The 25,095-nt window shown below is 48.8% G+C and overlaps 1 protein-coding gene and 1 long non-coding RNA gene across 2 annotated transcripts; one reads left to right on the forward strand and one right to left on the reverse strand.

The window, feature by feature from the left end:
• Positions 1–3,136: 3,136 nt before the first annotated feature.
• Positions 3,137–11,900, reverse strand: LOC116452605. The gene is made up of 2 exons (XR_004243548.1): positions 11,593–11,900; positions 3,137–4,906 (listed from the first exon to the last, which is right to left on the reverse strand). It is a non-coding gene; the product is annotated as an uncharacterized LOC116452605 (long non-coding RNA).
• On the forward strand, positions 10,780–24,848 carry OPRL1 (opioid related nociceptin receptor 1). Its single transcript, XM_032127225.1, has 5 exons — positions 10,780–10,922; positions 11,158–11,434; positions 11,909–12,162; positions 21,005–21,360; positions 21,765–24,848. The coding sequence occupies exons 3-5, from the start codon at positions 11,936–11,938 to the stop codon at positions 22,286–22,288; spliced, it is 1,107 nt and encodes a 368-aa protein (XP_031983116.1). The 5' UTR covers positions 10,780–10,922; positions 11,158–11,434; positions 11,909–11,935; the 3' UTR covers positions 22,289–24,848.
• Positions 24,849–25,095: the final 247 nt, after the last annotated feature.

The raw sequence follows: 25,095 nt of genomic DNA on the forward strand, positions 1-25,095 counted from the left end.
AGCAGGTGGGGGAACGTCCCTGCTTAAAGCAAACAATGAACTGCAAACAGGTTTGGAGAAGGTGGATAGTCTGGCAAGGGTAAGAAGCTGGAATTCACTGCTGTGGATGTTTGTGGCAGTGCCAGCAGGGCTCACACTTATGGCAGCACGAATTTGCTGCTGGATTCTGAGGCTGCCATAAACATTTTCAGCTCCCCCAAATTTGGGCTGGCTCTTCAGAGCCCTGTTCCATGGCATGGGCAGAGATGTGCTCCAAGTGCAGGCAGCTGCCAGCCCCATGTCCCAGGGGTTGAAGGAGCAGCACTTTCCTTCAGCTTCAGGGGGCGGCACGTGCTTCATCCTCCTCCTTCATTAGGTTTTGCCATGTCTCCTTGTTAAGGAACAAAAACCCCAACAGCCCCTGCGTAACCAGGAAATGATTTTTCAATCTTCTCCTTGAGGAGGGCAGCTGCACCTGATGTTTCTTAGAATAAAAGCAAATCCTTTTTCTTTCTTTCTTCCCTTTTCCTAGAAATTTTCATCCATATCATCTGGTTGCCAGAGGTGACATTTTCTGCAGCTGAGGTGCCTGATGTCATGGGAGGTGGCTGTGGAGTACTCCGAGTGTTTCTGATTCACGTTTCTTCTGTTTATTTGCCATCAAGGTCACCATGTCTCTTACCCAGGGTTTGGCTCTTACTTTAGCTGGAGCTTTCAAGAAAATGTTAGTTGCATCTTTCCTTTCTGGGAAAATTGCTGTACAAAGTCAACTGAAACTGCCTGAAATTCATCTAGGATTGAGCTAGGAATTAAAAAGGGATATGAAAGTTTGCTCTGAACTTGTGATCTTTGCTTGTTCTGTTTGGATCCTTGTGCTGTGTGTACCTTCAGGGAAATCAGTGTACATCAACTGAAGCAAATCCTCTGGGGAAGGAAAAGAGAAAAAACAAAAAGCTTTTTGCAAAATTATTCATCCAGCAAAGCTTTTAAACCTAGTACATTTCCATCCTGGAAATAAATGCCTTCTACAGACCCCCAAACCACCAGGTTTTACTGCAGCTTTATGTGGAAGGCACCTGGGTACAGTGGTGAAGTTCCTTAGAAAAGATGTAAAGGATTTGTGCCGGCAGAACCTGTGCCAGGGCCTCCCCACCCTCACACAGGGAAGAATTTCTTGCCAATATCCGATCTAACCCTTCCCCCAGCACTGGAAAGCCATTCTCCCTTGTCCTGTCACTCCATGCCCTTGTCCCAAGTCCCTCTCCAGCTCTCTTGGAACCTCTTTAGGCACTGGAAGGGGCTCTGAGGTCTTCCCAGAGCCTTCTCTCCTCCAAGCTGAACAGCCCCAGCTCTCAGCCTGTCTCCAGAGCAGAGGGGCTCCAGCACTCTGAGCATCTTTGTGGCTTCCTCCAGACTCCTTTCCGCAGGTCCAATCATCCAAACAGGATGCTTGGTTCCTGGTCCATATGGTGAGTGGGGAAGGACTGAAGGTATCGAACTCTTCCTTTGACATATTGAAGATTATTGTTTTCCCCTGAAAATTTGGCAGCACTTGCACTTGTCAGTGCCTGTCAGGAAGGTCTTTTGCATTTCCCATCCCCTGGAGTGGAGTCTGCCTATCAAGCGTCTCTTCTCCACAGTTTAATGTTTCTGGTAAAGCTGCTAATTTGATTTTTAGATTTTGTCTGAACAGAATTAGCACATATCACACATTGGAGCTGCCAGTCAAGGGAAAAGCCAAGGAATGGTCAGGGGAATGAAAAAAGTTATCCCTCCTGGGGCTACATCAGCAGACAAAGCCCAGATGGTAAAAGTCCCTGTGATCAGTCTTTGCACATCACAGAGATGACAGTGACAGAAGGTGATGATGAGCAGGGCATTGGGACGGGTTCTGCCCCAATTAGGAGTGAATGTTTGCAGGGTGAGGGTGCCACTGCATGGGCTGGGCTGCCCCTGCCCTTGGTGGAGAGCATCATCTGTTTGGAAATTGAGCAGATGAGGTGGTGGTTGCACATCTGGGTGGGGCTGGGACTGATCCTCTGGGTGCCATGGCTGGGTAAGAGAGGAGGTGAGCAGGGGCTCATGCAGGCACCCGGTGCCCTCCTGCTGGAGAAGGCTGGTGGGGAGTTTATATCTCTCAGGGAGCACTGGCACCACAAAGGGATTCTATTCTGCTGGTATTTACTGATGACATCCCCATTTCTCCTCCTTTTTATCTAATAAATGCCAGCTCTCCCACAGGCAGATGTCTCAGCCAAAACATTAAGATGCAGAATTAAGTCAAGGACTAAGAGCAAACACCAGCTCATAGAGGGACACATCTATGGCTCTGCTAACCCTTGCAATGTCCCAGCTTCAAGGGAAGACAATCAGGATGATTTACCAGGGAGACTTGCAGCTCAGTGTGACTCCCATAACCTGCTGCTGATGAGGGGGAGTCCTTGGAAAAGGCAAAGCCATCTCCTTGCTCTGGACAGGGTCACTGACCATGTGTGCAGAGGAGCACACCCAGAGTTAGCAGGATGCTGAGCACGAGTCTCCTCTCCCAACACAGCTGCTTCCCACAAGGTTCACTCCAACACCTGCAGACTTGCAAGGGAACACGTGGTGTCTGTCACACACTGGGAATGTCACAGCGAGGTCAGTGGAGAGCAGCTTTGGGGCTTTGCAAGTGCTGTGGGATGATCCACTCAAGGAGAGCTCAGACCCCACTAACCTTCCACTAGAGAGAACTTCTATGAGTTCAGGTGTCCTCGCTCCATCCTGGTGTGAAAAAGCCCAGTGTGTATTCCCTGGGATGGAGGAGCTGAGCAGACAGTGAGAACAAAGCCGTCTGCTTCATGTCAGCATTTCCATCTCGTGTTTCGAAATACCCCACCAGGATTGCAGGATTTTTCTCACTTGTGAATTTTATGGGAGGAGAATAAAAGCCTAATAGAAGGCAGAATGAACTCCATGTTTTCTGCTTCAGCATCACCTGCTGGTTCCAATGGGAATTTGCAAACTCGTGGAAGAGCTGGGAAGGTGTTGGGCAGGAGGTGTCAACCAGCCCATTTCACAGGCTTTGGGATTTGCAGTGGGATGCATGTGTGCTTCTCTGGAACGGTTCACATCCAGAAAGCTTCAGTGAAGAAAACAAGGGCAGAGAGGGCAGTAATAAGGCAGCTTGTTAAATCATTAAATTTTACTGTCATATTCCGAGGTTCACAATGAGGAGACAATAAAAGGCATCCTTGGGCAAAATTTACCAACCACCCTTGGTGACTGTGGCCCTGAACTGCTTTAATATCTACTTCAAAGTTAGTAGAAGCAACTCCAAACATATTGCAAAATCTAACTCACCTTGTCTGAAAGATCAAAGCCTGTAGGAAAGCACAAATCTAAACCTCCAAAAGTATAATTGTCCCTCAGCATTATTAAAAATGCCCTTTCCCTTCTTCCTTTTCCTCAGCCCTCATCCAGATCTTCTTGAGACCAATGGATAGCATGAGATGATGTCTCAGCTTGTAGGGTGACCTCATACAGATAAGATCTCAAGTGAGGTTTATAATTTTTGGACTTTTAAAATTCTTATTTCAAGAACAAAGTGTTTGAAAACTCCAGGAGAGCTTTCTGTTCTGTTCTTCAGTCTGTTTTCTCACCTGGATTGACCCTCAGTGTGGAACGGGGACCTAATCCATCTGCACCAAACCTCAGCCATAGGGAAACCTTGGGAGGAACTTGTAGAAACATCTTTCTGGAACAGCACGTCACCAGATCCAGAGGTCACGAGACAGAGGGCATCGGGACAGGGAGGAAAAATTGTTCCCAGGATTTTCCCTGATCTCTGCAGATTTTTATTATGTTAGAACTAGAAAGCCTCAATCACACATCAGGATGGTATTGGGAAGCCTTCAGCATATATAGTAGCAATAAAAAGTAGAGACACGTGGCAATGGTCTCCCAAAGTTTCCTCAGAAATTAATTCAGTGAAATCTTAAAGGAATTAGATGTCTAAGAGTGTTTCTGCATTCTCCAAGGCAGCTCTGTCACTATTGCACTCCAAAATATGGAGGTTTGGTGCTCAGATGCCAAAATGAGGTCTGGGGAAGGAATAGGTTTCCTGTCCTACACAATGTGTGTTATAAAGCATTCCTTAATTACTGGATTGAATCTGAGACACTTCAAGTGAAAAAAAAATCAAAAAACCAAACCCAACCGAAATTAACAGTAATATTTCACGAAAGTAAATGTAAGTTCCCAGCTTCATCTGTCACAGCTGTTTCTCCGTTTGATGCTGCTGAGATCTGAGCACTGTGATCCCCGGGCATGTCCATGGGCTCAGGAAGCTGCAGCCCTTGGTGGATGCCATCAGAATTCCTCAGCAATCTGGGATGCTTTCCAGGCGAAATCCACTCTGGTTTTTATTGGAGATGGACTGTTTGGAGCAGAGCAAATAAAAGTCCTGTGAGAGGTTGTGATGCGAACTGAGCTGGGATGGGATCAGTGGGACGGGGGCTGGGGGTCCGCATGGCTGTGCTGGTGGGAATGGGTGGGAAAGCCATCAGGGGTGGGTGACCCTGCTCCCTCTGGGGTCCCAGCTCCCTGGTGGGATGTTCTTTTCAGATGATGGTGCCCTCAGTCTGGACCTCCCTCACAGCTGCAGCTCCTCTGGCACGGAGCAGGACTCTGCAAGGCCGAGGCATTTCCACCTCCCTGGGATGCCCCTTTTCCACCCCCAGGCTCCTGGCGTCTCTCCCCCTCCATCCATCTCGCAAAAGAGTTTGCAGAGTTTGCAGCACTCTCTGGGTGCCTGCAGGAGAGACACGGTGTAAAAAGTCAATCCTTGTTTCTGTGATGAGTGCAGCTGGCAGATCCTGCCTCCGGCACCGAGCTCACGCTGCTCTGGAGACGGACACGGCCTCAGTGAAGGTGAGGGAGGGTGAGCCTGGAAGAAGCAGAAGACGTGAAGCAAAATGGTCTTGAGGGCAATTTGAGGGAAGTAATGAGAGGTTCAGAAACTGGGACAGAGCTGGGGTCAGGTCTGGAGGAGCATCTCCCTGTGTCTGAAGGAGAGGATGAGGTGCCAAAGTGCAGCTGTTCCCTGCTTTGTGCCTCCTGCTTGGAAAACACTTAAATAACAGCCCCAAATGTGTTCCTTCTGTGTTCCTGAGAGAGTGAAAGTTGTGGTAGGGTAGCTATTTCTTAAAGACCTCTCACACAACTTTTCACAACCAGATGAGAAAAACAGTAATAGGATATGTGTTGCTCAGGGTCTTTTCACACAGTTTTTCACATTCAAAAGCCTGGCTCAATCACAAACACTCAGTATCAGCATCAGTGGCTTTCCTGAACTGGGCCTGAAAAGCTCCACCAGTTCCAGAGCTGTCACTGCAGCATTTGTGCCACAAACTTTGCTGAGGCTGGAAAACTCCAAGGAGAGGAGGAGCCTCAGGTGCACAATTTCATTCCATGATGAGTGCAGGTGATGTAGGTTGGGTGGGTGAGGGATAAAAGAGCTGTATGGGGTTGGGGAAGGGGGTTTGGTTGTGTGGAGGGTGAGGAATATGTGGAAATGGATCAGCTTGTGGGATGGAGCAGCTTCTTAGGCAAGAATGGAGAGGCTTCTGATGGAGGGTAAATGCTACTTTTGCAGGGGAATGGTACCATTTCCTCAGCTGGGAGTGAGCTCTGAGCAGCCCAGGGTGCTGGATAGCCCCTCCCATGGCCACCAGTGCCTGTGGGCAGGCATGGCTGGCTGCAGCCACTGACATCTGTGACATACATTTAGAAGTGGTTTTTTATTCTGTCAAACATTCAGGCCCAGTTTTTTGGCTTCTGTGACTCAGCACAGCTTTGCTGGAACCAGCTTATCCCAGTAAGGCTGTTGACTCTCAATCCCATGTTAAATTATGGGGAGCTGGAGTGTGTGTACAGCGCTGCAGCCACGGCTCTTTGTGTGACATCTCCAGAGCATGACAGCCACATAAATAGCATATGTGAGGAGACAGCACGTATCTGCTGCTTGGTGCATATTATTTACATACATCTCCTCCACCTAACTGGTGGCTCTCCCCAGTCATGGATCTGTTAAAGGCTGGAGCCTTTTCAAGGCAGATATTCAAGCCTTTGAGAAACTGATGGGAATGCATTTCCCTCTATTGTTGCTTGAAATTTTCAGTAAACGTCTATTGTTTCCTCTTGCTGGAAAATGGAATGAGGGAAGGCTTCTGAGGCTGAGTTCAAGTGGGTTAAAGCTGTGAAAACATCCTGCTTTGGGGTGGTTTATCAGGCATCAGCTACTATTGATCCACACAACAGTGAGAACTTGAGTGACATCTCTTCAGGGGGAAGCAAACTGCAAATGGTTTCTGGGTTTCTTCGTGGCTTTTTTTGCAGTGATTTTGTTGCTCTCCAAGCTGTTGGCTATGTAAAAGAGCTGCAGCACAAAGGTGATAAGCAGATCTTTACTTTGAAAGGCTCCTGTGAAATTCACCATTTGAGCACAGAGATGTTTTCCTCCCTAAGGGATAAGAGGTTAAAATGCTGGAATGATGTTCAGAGGATCTAAATTCATCATCTGTTGCTGTTCCTTACTGAGTACCTGTGTCAGTCCTGCAACCATCACTGCCTTTCTTGAAATCAGAGACCCTTACTCTCTCAGCATCTGGGACACCCAAACAGTGAGCCTTGGACGATGGATGCCCATTCCCAGAATGGTGAAAAAATCGGTGTCCTGGGCATGGGATAATGGGGGGAGGAGGGGTTTCTGTCTTGTAAGAGTAGAGGGACTTGCTTGCTTTAAGGTTCACAAGTTTGAGATGCAAAAAAGAGGAAGACAGTAAAACACAATTTAATGTTGCAGTGAAGATTAATGGTCTCATCTGTAGGCACCTGAAATGATCAGTCCCTTGAAAATTGCAAATAGTAATGGCAGACAATAAAATATCAGTGAAGTGGGTAGCATTGTATGCTCTTTCTCCTGCTGGAGGTTGGGGGATTTTGCTCTAAATGAATTTTTGGTGAAAGCAAGATCTGTTCTAATTATTTGTAAGTAATGAGGATCAGGCCTAGCAGCATACACAGTGTTCTTAAAATGCAGGTGGCTGCTGGCACTAGTCCTGGTTATTCTCCTTACCATGGACCTTGTAGATGGGTAGAAGCGAAATGGAGAAATTTCATCTGTATTTTTGCATGAAATGGACATGAATTACACTTGTTCTGCTGTCCTGCTGTTTTAGAAAGAGGAAACCATTGACTACAGCTTTGTTAACCTGGTGGCCCTGGGAGCCAGCTGGTTCTTCAGGAAATTGGTTTATTGCATAATATGCCGGTTCCTATGAACCAGTTCCTTGCAGCCTCAGGAATTGGCAGGGAGGTCCCCAGCCAGCATCAAGGTACAGAAGTACCTTGTCAGGGTACAGAAGTGTCAAGACTGGGCAGGTGAAGCTGCCCTTCAGGGATGTGGGGATGTATGAGCTCAGCTGCCCTCCTCTGCTGGGCTGAGCTAAAATCTGTATGAATGTCTGAGCTTGTATTTGTGACTAGGTCTGAGAGTGTATGGGGTGTACCGGGATCAGTCACCTCTGATATGGGCTGGACCATCACCCTGCCATTTGCATCTTGAGATCTTGTCCCAGATCTGCTCTTCCCGGGAAGTTCAGTGATCGTGGAAGGGAGATTGGGACTTTGAACAAGGTAGGACATGGCCTGTGACATCCCACTGACCCCGTTCCCCTTGCTGGGTCTGGGATTTAGGGAACATCCCAATGCAAGCTGCAGTCAGCAGGATGCCTTTTCCCACAGTGTGTTTGTCCCCAGGCCCCACTTTGCTCCTTGGGAACACTTTTTCTGGTTTTCTTTTCGTTCTGATGCTTGGCAGTGCAGAAAAGGTTCTGCAGAGGCTTCTGCCATCTCTAAAATGAGTCTGACTGAGGAAGTACAAAAGCTACAATGAATATGTATTACTGGAAATATTGAAGAAGCCAATGTCCCCTTCTTAATAGATGTTATTTCTCATTCTTTGAATGAGTCTGCTGGCCATGGAGGGCAGATAATCCAGTTGTGGAATCTCTCTTGTCTTGTGTTGTTACATGATTTATAGCACCATGCAAGGAAGAGAATTTGTCACCACGGTCTCGGTGAAGTGCCATTGAGTCTCCTTGTAGAGGCTGCTCTGGAAAAGTGGGTTTTAGGGTTCAAGAAAAATGTTTTCATATTTTTATGTCTTTTTGTTTATTTTTTTTCTTGTTTCCCTGATGCTCTAACAGTTGACCATAGATCTGTAAAGATCATCTTGTTCTAACTCCCCTGCCTTAGGAAAGGATACTTCATTGCTAAATCTTTGTCATCATTAATGTCCTAAGAACAAATATCACCCATTACCGGTGGTTGTGGTACAAATTTAGCTAATTAGCCTTTGGCAAGTCATTAATCAGGTGCCCATCATCCCAGCAGTGGCAGCTGCATTTTTGAACCTTTGCTTTCCAGCACACTCCACATCCCCCCAGACTTTCTCCTGCTCCTCTCCAGCCCAGGTGCTCTTTCCCTGCATGAAAAAATGATTTCACATCTTGCAAAATTAATTCTCTGCTTATGATGGCCTTGATTAAACAGATTGACAAACCGTGCTAAAGGTGGCAAAACAGCTCTGACATGCAGACGTCTTCACCTCCTGAAAGGAAAGGCAGAAAAAAAATCCCTGTGGGCTGTTGCTGTTATGAGATGCAGGTGGCTGAGGGCTGTTTTCTGCAGAATCAGCAAAAGTTCTCCACGTTTAGGAACAATGTCTGTAAAGTTAAACTGGTTGAAACAGCAGAAGATGCAATTATTGGCACTTGAACTGGATTATCTTGAAATAGTTAAGGATTTTTCATCCACAGCTCATGTAGACTGTGCTGATGCTCCAGGAGTTTGGAGGTAGAAATGGGAAAGATATGTGTGGTTGCCCCATCTCTAGAAGTGTTCAAGGCCAGGTTGGATGGAGCTTGGAGAAATCTGCTCTAGTGGAAAGTGTTTTCACTTCATGTTGATGCTCTGGACTCTCTCTCATAAATTCAGCATCTCCTAATGATGTGTGAGATCTTCTGCCTCCACCAAGGCTCTCTGGGCATCACCTGGAAGAAGGGTGGCTTTTTTTGTCTTGTTCTTTTCTTAGCTTTTGTTTCCTTGCTGTCTGCTAAGAAACCTTCAAGCTTAAGAGTTGATCTGCTTTTTAAAGAAATAGGCAGGGAGAAGTCCTGTTTGGGTAATGCAGATAAAATTTAGGTGGCATTTCTTCCTGGCCTTGGTGCAGAGACCCCAGTGGACAGGGGACTTCTGATGAGGAGAAAATCTGGCAATCCTGCTCTTGAGATGATTGTCCTCCTCTCATCCCAGGGATCCTGAGAGGAGCATGTGTTAAGATACCATGAGATATTTTGGAAGGACAAATCTCACCATTATTGAATTATAATTGTGGTGAAATCATGTGAAGCAGTAGGATTGGGACTGAAGGTGCAGCATGAACCTCCTGGGCTTCTTTTCCCCATGCAAGGAGGTCAGGGATGAACACTGAGGAGAAACTAGAGGGATGGATGAGGGGAATTTTTGGAAGAATGTTTTTCCCAGACACATATCTTGGCTGTCAGTAGTTCAAAGTGCAATCCTGATCCCTTTTCCAGCAGCCTTTCTGAAACATATCTCAGGCGAAAAAGAAAGCTACAACAAGATAAAGAAATAGGTGAACCTGCTGTATTTGCTGCACTGCATTAACATGAAGGGAGTGTGGGAAGGGCTGAGAGCATTTGTTGGGGTGAGAGCCAGCAGAGAGGAGCAGAGCTGAATTTGCAAATATTCTTCCCATCAGCTCCTGGGCTGTCCAGCTGGGAGCTCTTGCACTGATTTACTGCTGTCCTTCCTTCAGCCTTTGGAAATCAATCCACTGACAATTAAGGTAATGTCTGGTCTAATATTTATTTCACACTCCCCTTAATGGACTGTCGAACCCCCACTTTTTGAAGCAGTGAGACTGTTCTGTTTCACAGGAGGGCTGGAGCTCTGGGTCATGCTTTTTCCCCTTGTCCCTGTTAAAGCTGAAATCTCTTGTTGGAGCTTTCAAGAAAATTGCCATGCAGCACCATACCTTAGCATTGTGTTCCTGGTGAAGAAGGTGTAGCTTTTGTGCTACATATCCCCAGACATCCATTAAAAGAGAGCTGGAGCACAAAGGGGCCCTGCCTGCTGGGCCCCAGGAGCTCTGTGTTGGGCTGGCTGTGAGCTGGGAAGACAAGAAAGCTTTGCTGCCCAAGAGCACATGTTCTTTTTCTCCACCTCCTGGGCAAGTGTGCCCTGAATTTGCTCTGACCTGCGTGTCTCTGCTTGTGTCCCCAACACTGAGAAATTTCCCCAAACTGCTGGGAAATGGCTTCTTTGGGGAAACACTGCAGATGGCCAGAGGCACCAGAGCAGGGGGCTCTGGTTCTCAGCTGTCAATCCACCTCTGATCTGGGATCAAACTGTGCACCCTGTTTGGGGGCTGGCCTACCTGGGGGGCTCTGCAGCTCCTGGGCCCCGAGTTTATCAAGGGTCAACGTCCCCCAGTCAGACTGGGAAGTGCAGGTATCTGAGGGGTCTGTGTAGATCACCCCACCTTGAGGTAAGGAATTTAGCACTGCAGCTTCTGAAATATCTAACTCAGATGCAAAGTGCAGGATGTTTTGGGTTACCAAAATGACCTTTAGCTAGCGCTGCCAGAAGAATGTTAAATAATAACAATTTTCTGCCCGTAGTTCTCATTCCTCCTCGTATTTTTTTCGCCAGTTTCTAGGTCAGATTCCCCATTCCGCTGCTCCTGCGCTAGAACAGCGCTCAGGTTGCACAATTGCAGAGGAGGGAGGAATCTGCTTCCCGAATCCCGATCTTCCCAGTAGCCTTTCCCGATTCTTCCCTTCCTCCCAGCGTCTCCTGCTGGGGGCCCACCCCAGGTAGGCTGCGGGTCGGGGGCTGCGGCAGGGTGGGCTTGGGGAGGTTGGGGGGGGGTGCTGGTCCCCCCTCGCCGCGCCGAGGGTGGGACGAGGAGGCCACCGCAGCTCCCCCAGGGCGGGGGGAGGACGCTGCCCGTGTCTCGCAGGTGTGGGCTCGCCTTCCCTTCGCTGCGTTTGGTTATTTATCATTCCCCCCCCTTTTCCTCCTTCCCCCTGCCGCTTTTCTCTTACGCAGTAGGAGCAGCCCGGCAGCCTGGCTCTGCCCAGCCGCCCTCCGTCCTCCCTCCCTCCCTCTCCCTCATCCCTCCCTTTTCCTTAAAAACGTGGGCTCCGGGGTGCAGCCCCCTGTGCTGGCAGCATCCCTTCCTGCAAGAGCAGCCCTTTCCCCTCCTCCACCTGCGGAGCCCCCGGCTTTGTCCCGTGTCCCCCCCATCCCCCGGCTCGGGGGTGCTGGATGTGGCCCCGGCGAGTGGAGTCTGGTCCGGAGCTGCGCTAGAGGGGACCTGCCGCAGGTACGGAGCCGGCTGGGGTTTATTGCCAACTTCGGGATTTTCCTGCTGTTTTGTCGTGATACGGACCGGTGAGGTCGTGCCGGAGCCGCGGTGGCTCTCGGGGTACACGGGCGTCAGGGGAAGGTCTGGGGGCACAAAACCGCATGTGGGGGACTCACCGACCCGCAGGGATGGGAGAGGCAGGTGGGAACATCCAGCCCCTCGGAGAAGGGATGATGTGTGCAGCCGGCACGTCCCCTGCGCCGGCGGTGTGGAGATGTGCGTGATCCCTGTGTGCTCGGGATGCGCCAGGCTCTCAGGGTTGCATCCCATTAAAATGCTCCTGGGGAGGGGGGCTGTGCTCCTCGGCAGTAAATCATCCTTCTCCCTGGTAATAAATCACCCTTCCCCGGCGTTTCTCATGCATTCGCCTCGCTACAGTCCCGCGCCACTCGTTTGATCAGCAGATTTTAAAGCTGTCTCTTGCTGCCCCAGGTCCTTGGCGCAGGCTGCTGCTTCGGGATGGACCCGCTCTTCCCTGCCCACATTTTTGAAGACCCTGACCTGAGGAAGCTGCTGAATGACTCCTCCATGCTCAACCTGAGCTTTCTGCCCAGCAACTGGTTCAACAACAGCACAGGGGACGGTTTCCTGCCGCTCAGCATCAAGATCACCATCGTGGTCGTCTACTCCATCGTGTGCATTGTGGGGCTGGTGGGCAACTGCTCCGTCATGTATGTGATCGTCAGGTAGGACACCAGGGAGGCTCCAGGGAAAGCTGGGAGCGGGGCAGACCTTCCCTCCCTCAATCCCTGCTGCGGGTAAAGCAGGCAGGCGCTTCCCTGGGGCTTGAGATGTGCTTTAGAGGTAACGATGTGGCATTTGCTTTATTGTTTTGGTTTTATCTGGTTTTTTCCCTTCCTAGGCTGTGATGAAGGTTTCTGCCAGTTTTCAGCTGCCCTCTGGTGCCTCCTAAAGTTTAACCCAGAGAATGGAACAGAGTGAGCAGATCTGCTCAAAAAAAATTGGGCTTTTAAAATTTTTTTAGGGAGCTGGATGTCCCTGGGGAGGGTGACGTGCTGGGAGCATTCCACTGCCAGGGTGTGCTGGCTCCTTAATGGGACCTCTCCTTCCTGTGCTGTGTCCGGCACCCCAGCTGTGTTTGCAGGTGCTGCTCCATCTGGGAGCTGGCTCTTTCCAAAGCTGAACCTTGTTGCAAAGGAAAGAGCCTGCTGGGAAGCTTCCTTTTACTTTTACAGGGGAAAAATCACAAATGTAAATCTTCCACCTCTGTGGAGCCTGCAGACTTAAATAAGACGTGAGAGGATGCTGCAGAGTTAAGGGCAACTTCTCTGGCTCCTTGTGCTGAAGTCAGGAGAATGGGGGAGACTTTTGCAGAGGGACGGCACAGAGCATGCACCACTCCATCCTCCCTGCCAATTGTTGGCATTTTGAGAGTTCCTGTCTGCTTCTGCTGTGGTTCAAACTCTTCTGTTTCTGGGAATCAGAAACCTTGTTTGCCCTCTCAGTACAGAGTAAGTTTGTGCAGCTCTTAGGGCTGTAATTATGTTCAACCCCAGCATCCCCCTTCTGATCCCTGCACCCTGCGTGTTAAGGAGGGAGCTTCCATTTTATCCACATCTTGGAGCAGATTCCTGGTGCAGGTGGATGCTGCCAGCACAAGAAAAGACAGGCTGAATCCTCCAACAGAAGATGACATTGTTTAGCAGGTATTCAGGCACTGGTGAGATTGTCTTGTTCCTGCCAGGAGCCCAACTGCTTCCAAAGCACCTTTCTCCTGAATAACTACAACTTGGCTGGGGGAGATGCTGCAAAATTAGGTCTTTGGTATCAGAGGTTGGTGAAGGGTGGTTAAATCTCTGCTCCAAGGACAAAGTGACATGACTGTTCATCAGGCTGCCTGTCTGTGCTCTGTTAACTGAGGAGTTTATGGCAGGGAGAAGGGATCCCCTTAGCCCTGGGGAGTCTGCAGATGCAGAGAGGAGGTTTGCAGCACACTGGTGCCATATCTGAAGACCTCGTGTTCCTTCCCAGTGTAGTAGCAATCACTGGAGCAGTTTGTGGGTGTGTGTAAGTGTGTGAGTAGTGAGGCTCTGGAAGCTGGAAGCCCTTGTCTGATGATGGTGATCATGATGTAGCTGCATGGGAATGCCAGCCCGTGTGCAGCAGAGGAAGGGAGTCCTTACCCCGTGCATGAACCTTAATGTGTGCAGGGAGAAGTCTGGGCAGAAATCTTTTCCCTGTTTGCAGAGGTCTGGTGGGATGTGCACGGCAGGATCCTGCTGGCCCTGCTGATCCCAGGGCTGGGACTGGAGGATCACCAGTAACCCAACTGTCCCAAACTGGTGTCCTGGGCAGGGTGGACCTGTGCCATGGCTATGCAGGAAAAATACTGGCTTCTGCTCCACACCTTTTTTGACTTCGATACTTTCCAGTTGGATAAAGGCAACTCAGGAAAAGAAAGTGGGATTTAGCACTGGAATCCCCCCTGGAATTTACCTCATTTTGTGTGTGTCCTCTAGTTTCACAGTTTTTAAGCAATTGAAAACTGAAGACAGGGTCTGCCTCCAGTTGCCCTCAGGCTTTTCCATTTCTCTATTTCCTTTTATTCAGAAACCCCATATATATACATAAAAGCCAACATAAGTTTTTATTATCTGGGGAGTCCTTTTTTGTGATTCACCTCTGTTTTTTCCAAAAAACTCGGTGAGCCTGGAGAGCCCCCTTGTAAAGTGTGTGCTGGGGAGGTTATAACTGAGGTAGAGCACAAGTAGGAGCTGCTATTCCCCATCCGTGTCCCCTGGGAGCTCAGTACTGAGCTGAGACCAACACTGAGTTATAGCCAAGGCAATGACCCTTGAGTCGATGAGTAACAACTTCTGGTTATATCTGTCCAGGATTCTTCTCTCCTTGCCCTGTCTGTTGAGGTCAGGAGCAGGTGTGAGGATGAATTGGGCTCAATATCAAACTTTTGACCCTGGCCACGTACACAGATTGATGCAGAGCTGCCAAGTGGTGGCCCTACAAGGAGGATGCTGATGAACTTCTCAAACACAGGTTTTTCTCCTCAGATTCGAGCTTTGATGCTTCACACCTTGAATAGCACCTGGTTTTCAGTAGGTTGGAAGTTGGTTGCTGGCAAGTCCACACAGGGTTTTGGGGCTCTTAATGATAAATCTCTTCCATTAATGGAAAAATGATCGACAAACCCTCTGTGATGCACCCCTATCGCTGTAGGTAATGAGCACCGCACACAAGCTTTTTTCTTTCCATGCTTCAGCAAGGATAATCAGGCTTCAACACATTACACAGCCCATAGGAAAATTTTCTTCCAGAAGAAGACTGGTGGTGTTACAGACAATAACAGTTTCCCAGTTTTGAGGGAGTTGGGAAATAAATAGGCTCTAATACCAGCATTCGAGGAAGTTGGAGGCCTCAGGATAGCTCATTTTTTTGTTTCTCCTGAAAGAGTTTTTTGCAGCACCAAGGGAAAAGTTTTTAAATCTGGTATTTCACACAAAAGTGCAGCTTCAAATCCTCCTCTAGGTTTTCCTCTGTGTTGTAGAACCCAGCCTACATCTCTATTATATTTGGAGTGATTTAACATTTGGAATGATTAATTTATAGAGACAGTCATCATGTGACTGTCGATCCCTTCCAGTGCTGAGCAGCACTAATTGGGTAAAATGGAGAAGGGCTCTTGTGAGGAACACGATTTCCTGGACAGTAAAAGGCCTATTGTGGGAACCTGCCTCGTCTGTGGCTTTGTTCTGCTGGCTCATCCTGGAGCTCCTTGCCAGCAGAGACGATGCCTCCCCTCCCTCCTCCTTCTGCTGTTTGCTCTCTTCTGCATATATTTCCTGTTCTGCTTCTTAATGAATGTGAAACAAGGAGCTGAACAGAGGGTTTGGGGGGAGAGTGGGGGAAACCAGGCTGCTGAAATCCCTCCTAGCTATTAACTGAAGTCTACAAGGCTGCTTGCCCAAGATCTTTGTTTTTAGGAAGGAAAGCAAAGGGGAAGGCGGATGAATTGTTGGCCCCGGGGGTGGGGCTGGCTCATGGGGCTGGAGATGGTGCTGACCCAGGTGTTGTTACAGGGGGGTGACAGAGGCCCCAAATCCCTGCCAGCCACTGGTGTGCCATGGGAGGGACAAGGTGCAGCTTCTAGTCCAGGGAGTCTCTGTTGTCTCCAGCTGCTGTGATGCTGAGCAGTGGGGATCTGGAGGACTCCCTTCCTCCTGTTCAAACCCCCATGGGAATGCTGCCTCATTTCTTGGGCAGCAAGAAATTGCTATGGCAGCTCTCTGTCGGGAGCCTGGCAAAATCCTGGGGATGCTCAGCTCTGTCTGTGGCAGAACACATTTCAGAGCATTTTGAGCAATGTTTTAGGCAGTTTAGTGCTGTCTAGGCCCTTTTCATCTGCTGCCTCCAGGTGAAGCTTTAGGAGGAAGGATGTGATGGGAAGGTGCCGCATCATGAGCCTGCCAGGGGATGCTGTGCCAGCTGTCATTCTGCTTGAAAACTGCCTCAGTCCCCGAGAATAGGGGTGAGGGCAGCTGGCTGTGATGAGACAGGGGAAATGAAGTTAATTATGACATTTCAGAGATCCTGATTCCTTAATAGAAATCTCTCTAAGGGAAAAGCCTGGACCAGATGTGTGTCTCAGAGCTGAAATGAAGTGAGTGCTTCACACAGTGGGGACCCAGTGGACACGAGTGGGGCCATCTGAGACCTTTGTTGTCTCCAGGTCTGCCTCTTAGTTTTTCCTTGAAACATAAAATAAACAGACATAAATTACTGCAGCTTATAGAGGAATGAAACCCACCCCAAGGTCTCTTTGCCCTGGAAAGTGAGTGGAGCCAGGGGAGGATGGTCAGGTGAGCAGGAGGGGATCCTGCTGTCATAATGGCTACAGAGGACAGGTCTGCAGTTCCCTGATTTCTGGGTCCGCATGAGTCCAGGTGAGCTGGGCTCAGCCACATGACCCACGGTAACCACATCTGGCCCCTGCTAACACAGGTCCTGTAGCTTCAGGGTGTGTTGGAGGGCTCTTTGTTCCACCTGGCTGTGGTGAGGTGGGTGAAAGGGAGTTGCCCATGTGCAGTAGTAACTCTGTGATGTTCAACACGGGACTTGGTTCCCAGTGTTTTTCAGAGACTGGACAATTCCCAGGTGCATTTTGGACATGAGCAATTCAGCAGAGGCAGATCTGACCCACGAGCAGGGATAAGAGCATCCTGCTGCAGGGTGGATGCTGATGAGTGCCCTTCTTAGACCAGAGCACCATTCCTGGTGTCCAAGCACCTGCTCAGGGATGTGGGAGCATCCCTGGGAGCCCCTGGGTGAGCTGCTGAAGCCTTTGCAACAGCAGCTACAGAGCCTCCTCCCTTGGCATGGCAGCACCATCCACACTGGTCCCCAGAGAACACCTGGAGCGCAGGGTGGGGCTGGTTTTTCATAGCTGTCCCTCAGACAGAGCAGTGAGACTCAGGGACAAGAAAACACCAACGTGTGTTCTCATCCTGGCTGGCTGCAGATTCCCTAACTTTCACCTCCTAGTCAGTCCCTGTCTTGCTGGGTAATTTATAGGCTTTTAGGTGCCTTGTTGGTGGTTGCTTTTGCTGTAGTGTCTGGCCTCAGAGTGCAGACTGATTTAAATTTGTCCTTCTCAAATTCTGTGTGTTTGCTCAGGGCCTGTTGAACCATTAAGAATAAATCATCTTAAGCTGGCCAGAAGTTTTAAGCTGAGGGGGCTCTGGGATGGTGATCAGAGCAGCAGGGATGCAGAGAGCACAGTGTGGGCGGACGGCTGAGGAGACACAAATCATGACAGAACGTGCCAGATCAAATATCAGCTTCACAGGACCTGAGGGCTGGGAGCAGGCTGGGAGCAGAGATGGGAGAGAAGTGGGGCTGATTTCCACCATCACAGGGTGGGAGCAGCTCAGTAAAAATCCTCCTTGGGCCTTTTCTGCTCTTTTTTGCATGTCCAGAGATGGGGGCAAAGGCTGTCCCTGCTGCCGGGGTGTGAGGTGGGGATGGAGGGAGCTGCTCAAGGTGAACAACACTGTCTGCATCCTAATTAGCTGAAGCTACACATATTAAAATCAAGAGGCTCCAAGAGGCAGAGAGCTCCTGGAAATAAAGCTCAGGGTTCTGCAGGGCTGCAGGCTTTGCTTTGGTCCCTCTGCCCCTGGTGTCTGCAGCTCTGTTTTGGGCTGTGGGTTTGCTGCAGCCAGCTGGTCCTTAGCCCCAGCCCTGCAGCCTTGCTGTGGCTGGGTGGCAAAGAGGGAAAGATGCTAAAACAAGAGGTCTGCAGCTCACCCTGAGGCTCAGCCAGGGGCAGAATCCATTCTTGTGAGGAACAGGTCCTTAAAGCCCAGAGGGTTTGTCTACCTACCTACCCTTAATGACCTGCCCTTAATCTCCTCTCCCAGATTGTGTGCTCCCCTAACCAGAGGGTCCGCTTAACAAAAAGGAGGGGGAAGATGAGTTCTGAGCTGATATCCAGGTGTTTTTCCTCTCAGGTTTCAGCATCCGAGAGAACAGGAGAGCAGAGTAAAGCAATTACTGTTGTGATAAAGGGGGAGCTGGATGGAGAGCTGAGAACCACCCTGTGGGAGATGCTCCATTAGGAAATTACCTCTGTGGCAGAGTGCAAGAAAGTGGCCCAGCAGGGAGTTAATGTCCTCCATGGAATCCACAGGCTTATATGCAGCAGAGCTGTGTCATGGAGGAAGAAACTGATGTGCCTCCTAAAGCCTCAGAGTTTAATTTGTCTTTTTTTTTTGTGCAGATTAAGAGACAGAACACTCTCAGTTCTGGAGGAAAAGAAATAGACATTAATCCACAGAGAAATGATTGATTGATTTCTGCGTGTACTGAACATTCTGGAATTGTTTGGGAACATTGGTTGGTTGGGACAATGACTGTTGGCTCTCAGCATGTAGAGAAAGTGGTGTAGAAGTAATTAATTAGGTGTAAATTAATTACCCCCCCCCCCTTTCAAAAGTGCAAAATAGCTTTAAATTCCACTGGAAGATGTGTTGAAGGAAGTGGTGGGACAGCCACCTCAGTGTGTCCCGTGTGGGAGAGAGGGAAGGTGGCTCTGCTGTAACCTCGAGGAGGTGGTGAGGAAGGAGGCAGAGGAGAGGGATTTGTGCATTGAGGGCTTTTGCAGGGCCAGGCAGAGCAATTGCACCTGAATTCATGCTGACAAGTGTCTGGGAGGAGTGGGGCTGGAGGGATGTGGGAGGGAGCTGAAGGTTTGATCTGTACACCCTGAGTTCAGGGCTGGCTGAGATGCCCCAGACTTCTCAGTCCTGGGCACACAGGAATGTGCAGGGAGGCAGCTTTGACCCCCATGGATGCTGGATGGAGGTTGGAGGTGGGTGAATTGCTGCTTGTTTCTCCCACTGGTCAATGACAAAAAATCAAACCCAAACAACCTTTGAGTTTTTCTGTTTTGCAGTGAAGTTGCTCACCATTGCTCAAATTTGCTATTCCCTTGAGTTATAACATCAGTGAAAGCAGTCAGGGTTAGAGGCATGTTGATGAATTTCCTCTGGCTCCAGCCCTCCTGGAAGGATGGACTGCAACAAACTTGACCTTCGGGAAGCTTGAGCCAGCCCAGCCAGGTTTGTGGTGTTCAGGGGAAACTGCAGCTCCCAGGAGACCTTTGCCTTTACCTTACCACAGTCTTAGGTGACTGAATAACTTCCTAAAGCCTGAGCTGACAATGCTTTTTTTTTGTGAGAGCTGATAAAACAGTGATTTCATTTTAATCCCCCTCTGCTGACCTGGAGAGGAAAGTGAATCCACCCACACACCCACCTCCTCCCCCTGTGCTTTGCCACGTTTATGTCAAGTGCAAGAATTCAAACAAGAATGGAAAACTTGCCCACCCTGAGATGCTTCTCTGGAGTTCAGGGCACTGCAGCTTGCTGTAATTCTCCTTAGTAAATCCCAAAGCTTAAAGCCCTGGCAACTGCCTGGTTGTGTTGGATTTGCAAAGTGCTTTTGCTCATTCATTCCATCACAAAAGGAAAGGCACTGGCATTTTCCTTCTACTGCCTTTGGTTATGTAAGTTTATCTGGGCTGGCTTTCTAAGAACCTGTGATTGATTTCTGGGCCAGGCAAAGCCTCACTCAGGCTTGTGCGGGGATCTCAAAGTATTTCCAACAATGTTTCTATCAGTGATCACCTCCAAAATCTTCCCTTGGCTTTCAGGGTCAAACGTAGGATCATTTGGTCTTGCTTTCTGAAGCTGCTTTCAGACCTCTGATAGGAGCCCAGCTTAGAGCTCCAAGGCAGGTAAAAAAAGACTTCATAGTCTGGATCGTGGCTCCCCTGTCTGCTTCTCTTGCAAACCTGGCCACGTCACCATGTGTCCCAGCAGGGTTCAGAATGTGCCAGTGATAATGTTCTGCCAAGGATTCAAATCATTTATCAAGAGCTGAAGAAGCTCAGACCCTCAGGGGAGGGCACAGCACTGAGAAGGGCAGTTGTGGGTTTGCTTTTCTGAATCAAATTGGCAAAAAGAGCTTTTTAGGTCAAATCAGACCCCTTAATATTCTAACACATATCAGGCTGAAAATAGTGCAGCAGTTTACGGTAGAAGCGTTACCCTCAAATGAACTTGCACTCTGTTAATAACATCATTGTCTGCCATTTTTGGCGACGTTTCTGCTAAGGCCATTAGTAGAGTAAATGATGGATGAGCTGTAGTTTTAAAATTATACCTATTTGAGCTCTTATTCTGGCCATGAGAGGAATATCCTGGAGCTGAAATGTTAGATTCAGCCACAGAGTCACTGTTGAGCTTCCATTTCTGCAGATGCTGCACGTCCCCCTGGATAGGTGGTCACAGCTGGCTCTGCATCATTTCCCAAGTGTGAAAAGGAGTTGATTGCCATTAGAGCAAGGTGACTTTCTTTGGGGCAGTCGGTTCATGTGGTAAAAGTAATACTGAAATGACAAAAAGTCTTTGAAGTAGAGTTTGACTCGTGACTTTATTCCTTTCTTTAGGAAGAACCATTGTGATGTTTTGGTTTCTGATTCAAACCTAGCTCCTCAACAGTTTTTGGCTGACCAGGGCTGGCCATGTTGCCCGTTCTGATTTGACAGCTCACATTAGCCATGCTCTCTGGCCATGAGTCCACACCAAATGGCTGATCAGCTTACCCCTGCACCTTTCAAATCAGCGTACTGGCTAAAGCTCTCACCAATACTTACAATAATGAAGCCATAGGTAGTGAAATCCTAACTTGGCCCTATTGAAGTAATTTTTTGAGAAACACCATCTGAGCCTCAGGCTTTCATGGTGCTCACTGGCAGTCTGAGGGAATGATTCTCCTGCCCATGGAACTGACTGTGGAGGGATCATTTTTGGTGTTGTAGGAGATGGGCTGATCTGTGTGGGAGGTTGAAAGGTGAGTGTGGCCAATCTCACTACGTAAGAAAATACAGCACCTCCTTCCTAAAGGAGCAGAATCTGCTTCAGTAAAGTTCAGTGTCTGACCCATCAGGGCCAGGTGGAGCTCTAATCATTGCTCATTCCTGCGTTTCAGATTCACCAAGATGAAGACAGCCACCAACATTTACATCTTCAACCTTGCTCTGGCTGACACCCTGTGCCTGATGACCTTGCCCTTTCAGGGAACAGACACATTCCTGGGCTTCTGGCCCTTTGGCAATGTCCTGTGCAAGATCGCCATCTCCATCGACTACTACAATATGTTCACCAGCACCTTCACGCTGACGATGATGAGTGTGGACCGCTACATCGCCATCTGCCACCCCATCAAAGCCCTGGACATCCGCACGCCCCACAAGGCCAAGGTGGTCAATGTTTGCATCTGGGCATTGGCTTCTGTCTTTGGCATCCCGGCCATGGTGATGGGATCTGCAGAGAATGAGAACAATGGTCAGTACAACTGCATCCTGAGGGAGGGAGGTGCTGGTGGACAGGAGGGGCCAGGGAGAGGGGTGCCAGTTTCATCAGTGGGGTGAGGTCTCTGCTGTAAAATCATCTTAACTCTTCCCTTTCTGCCCCTGCCTCTCTGTATCACTGCTACTGCTTTTCTAGTATTAAACATAGAATTGGATTTTCCAGTATTAAACATAACATTGGAATTTCCAGTATTAAATGCAGAATTAGTATTTTCTAGTATTAAACAGAATTGTTATGTTAGGTTGGGAAAGATCTCTAAGATCATCAAGTCCAACCATTAACCTAACTAACCTAAACTAATCTGCATGTGCAGATGCTTTTCTGCTTGATCTGTGTTTGCTGATCTTCCTTTCCATTTTATTTTTTTACTCTTGCAGAAATTGATTGTCTAATTAAGCTCCCTTCTCCCGTGGACTACTGGGATCCAGTGTTTGGCATCTGTGTCTTTCTCTTCTCCTTTATGATCCCCGTGTTGATCATCACCATTTGCTACAGCCTCATGATCAGGCGGCTCAAGAACGTCCGTGTCCTCTCGGGCTCCAAGGAGAAGGACCGGAACCTGAGACGCATCACCCGCATGGTCCTCGTGGTGGTGGCAGTCTTCATCGTCTGCTGGACTCCCATCCAGATTTTTGTTCTGGTGCAGTGCTTGGGTGCCAAGGCAGAAAGCGAGCTGGAGCTGGCCATCTCCTGCTTCTGCACCGCGCTGGGATATGCCAACAGCAGCCTGAACCCCGTGCTCTACGCCTTCTTGGATGAGAACTTCAAGGCGTGCTTCAAGAAGTTCTGCTTCCCCACTGCCTTCAGGACCGAGCTCCAGATGTCCAACAGGATGTGCAGCATTGCCAAGGATGTTGCCTATGCCTGCAAGAACTCAGAGGGGACTAACAATCCGGCCTGACTAGGCATGGAAATCCCCATGGTGGCTGTCGCCCAGCAGAGTCCGACCACCCCCACGTCAGAACTAACTCAGATAACGGCCCTTTAGCAGGATCTCAAAACTGAGAGGTGAGAAACCAAGGAAACAGTTTTGGGGGTTGGGAAAACCGGATACTGCGAGAGCATGCAGAGAAAGTGAGCCCATTTGATGCATTTTTAATTCCAGTGCATCCTGCACTATGGAACATGTTTGAAATCAGCCCTTTGATTCCTGCAAAACCCTGGGGTTTGCAACATTATTGAGAGTTTGGGAATCAAGGGTTTAAAATAGGCATTGCTCCTGGGGCTTATGCTTCTGCTGCTGAGAGACAGACAAAATGTGAACTCTTGCATTGCTTTTGTCCTCCCTGAGCGGAGATGTTAACGGCTCGCGTGGCTCACCAGGCGCTCCTGTGCGGGTTTTCCTCCTGTGCCATCGCTCTGAAATCAGACTTTGCTGCAGCCAAAGCGGGCAGGAGCCATCAGACAAAACCCAAGATCATCTCCAGGATGAGTCATCGTGCAGGGAAGGATGCAGGGAGGGAGAGGAGGGAGCTGACGGGAAGAGAAATTCAAACTGCCTTCAAACGCCAGCTCCTGCAGATGGGATCAGCAGTGAAACCCCCTCTCAGAGGGGAGCAGAGGGAGAGAAGGGACTGTCAGAACTGATGACGTAGCTCCAAAGAGGAGGAAGAAAAAAGACTGAGGAAATGAACACAATTCCTCATTTACATGCTGCTACAACTTTTTTTTTAAACTCTGTATTTCCAGTGTAATAATGGACAGAATGTGTCTGTATATACATGTCTGTAGTGGAATAGGTGCAGATACATGTAGGATTTCTCCTTACCAAGCATGCCTTGGGCATCTTCCTCAGTGAGAGGAGGAAGGAATGAAGTGGCCTATAGACACATGTATTTATGTCTTGGGGAAAGCCGTTTGGGAGAATGGCAGCTCTTCCAGAAGACATGGACATTCCTGGTGGGAGGAGGCAGCCTAAACCAGTGCCACCTGCTCCACATGGGATAAGCGGGCACAAACCATACAAAATGTGGGGTTCTGTGGTTTGTTTTATGTTTTTAACTGAAATGAGATCCACGATGCTGAGAGCACGTGGGAAATGCTGTCCAGGTACCAGCCCTCCTGCCAACCATGGATTGATTTTCCTCTCCCAGAGTAGGCCAGAGCTTTGTGCAAAATGAAATGTCCTGTCATTTCACTCGATAACAAAAGCTTCCCCAAAGAGTTTCACCACCGAATGCCCTCTGTGCTGGGGAGGGCAGCAGGCTGGGATTCTCCCTGTAGCACAACAGCCCAGGGAAATCCGGGCAGTGGTGGCCAGTGGTGCTGACGGGGGAGCAAATCACCAACCTCCACCTGGAGAGGGGAGGTCTCTCAACTTGAGAACCAGCAGCGTTGTCCAGACTGTACAGATTCCAATGTGAATATATTTCTTGTGCTCTGGTCTATGAGATTCTGTAGTTTTAATGCATTGATTTGCCAATATTTTAATGCTGTCTTGTTCTTTATATATGCTGTACAAAGGAATCAAATGTTATATTTCTATGTAGTGTTTCCCTCATGGTTGGGCTTAAAATATAGATGCAATTCCAGTGTTCCACGTGTAGGACCCAGATCCCTTGTAAACTGCTCAAGCTGGGAGGATTTTGATGCTGATTAGCATTTGATTGGGAATCTGGATGGATACCAGAGCAAACTTTGCAATTAGCACTTCCCCTGACCAATCTGGAGGGAGGAGGAAATCTGGGCACTTTAAGCACTTTGTAGTGGATGTTAATCCCTGAGCCCTCACCAGAAAATCCCATATAAACCCCAGGCATGTGAAGAACAGCTCCTTGAGAACTGCATTGCTGGCAAGCTTCATCCATGCCTTTGGAAAAACTGGATTTTAGGTGGGATGTTATTTGTGGGTGCAGTAACAGCATTGGGCAGTGAGTGATCTTGGGTCCTCTCAGCCCCTCTGCTGTGGGATGGTCTGATGGGGTCTGAGAATGGTTGGGGCTGAAGCTGGGAACTGACTGCCGGGCTGTTCTTACCCTTAGGGAGCAGGAGAACATTCATTGGTGGCTGGCTGAGGAACAGCCACCCTCCCTTTGTTGTTCTTGGCTGGGTTTTTAAATAGATTTATGTCCTCTGAAAAAAATATACCCGTGTTTGGCATTTTTTAAATATGGATTTTGTTATAATGACTATGCTGCAACGATCTTATATATTCAAGTACTCAATAAATGTGTGTTTTGGGTATTTCCATGGCCCTTGCAGTGAATGTGTTTAGGCATTCTGTTCAATGCTCAGTGGAGTTTGTTGTAAGAAGAGCAGCAAACACCTGAAAGCAAAACTTTATTGTACTGTGCCTCTGGAGTTACAGGCTCATGGTCAGCTGGATGGCTTTAGTGCTGGCTCTGTAATTCCCTTTGGAAGTGGTTGTATTGGTGTGATTTTTACAACTGCCGCAGTGTAAATGACAATTAGGTGGCTACTTGTGTGCTTTAATAAAGGACAATAAAAACTCCTGTGCCTTGGATGATAATCTGGAAGAGTTAACTGGGTGGATCGGGAATGTCTCAGCCCATCCCTTTTAAGGGAGACCAGTGGGAACTTTTGTTACACAGGAAACTTTGTCTGTAGTTAACATAGGAACAGAAGATGTGAAAATGCTGGAAATTGGGTCCTTGGGTCTTGCAAAGGGCAGCTGTGATGTGTAGCCAGGGCAGCAGTGCAGGCAGCTGCTGCTGTTAGAGGTGAAGTCTGCTGAAGGATGAAAACAAG

This window comes from Corvus moneduloides, chromosome 17 (assembly GCF_009650955.1).
Source record: "Corvus moneduloides isolate bCorMon1 chromosome 17, bCorMon1.pri, whole genome shotgun sequence".
In the NCBI taxonomy this organism is placed as follows: domain Eukaryota; kingdom Metazoa; phylum Chordata; class Aves; order Passeriformes; family Corvidae; genus Corvus; species Corvus moneduloides.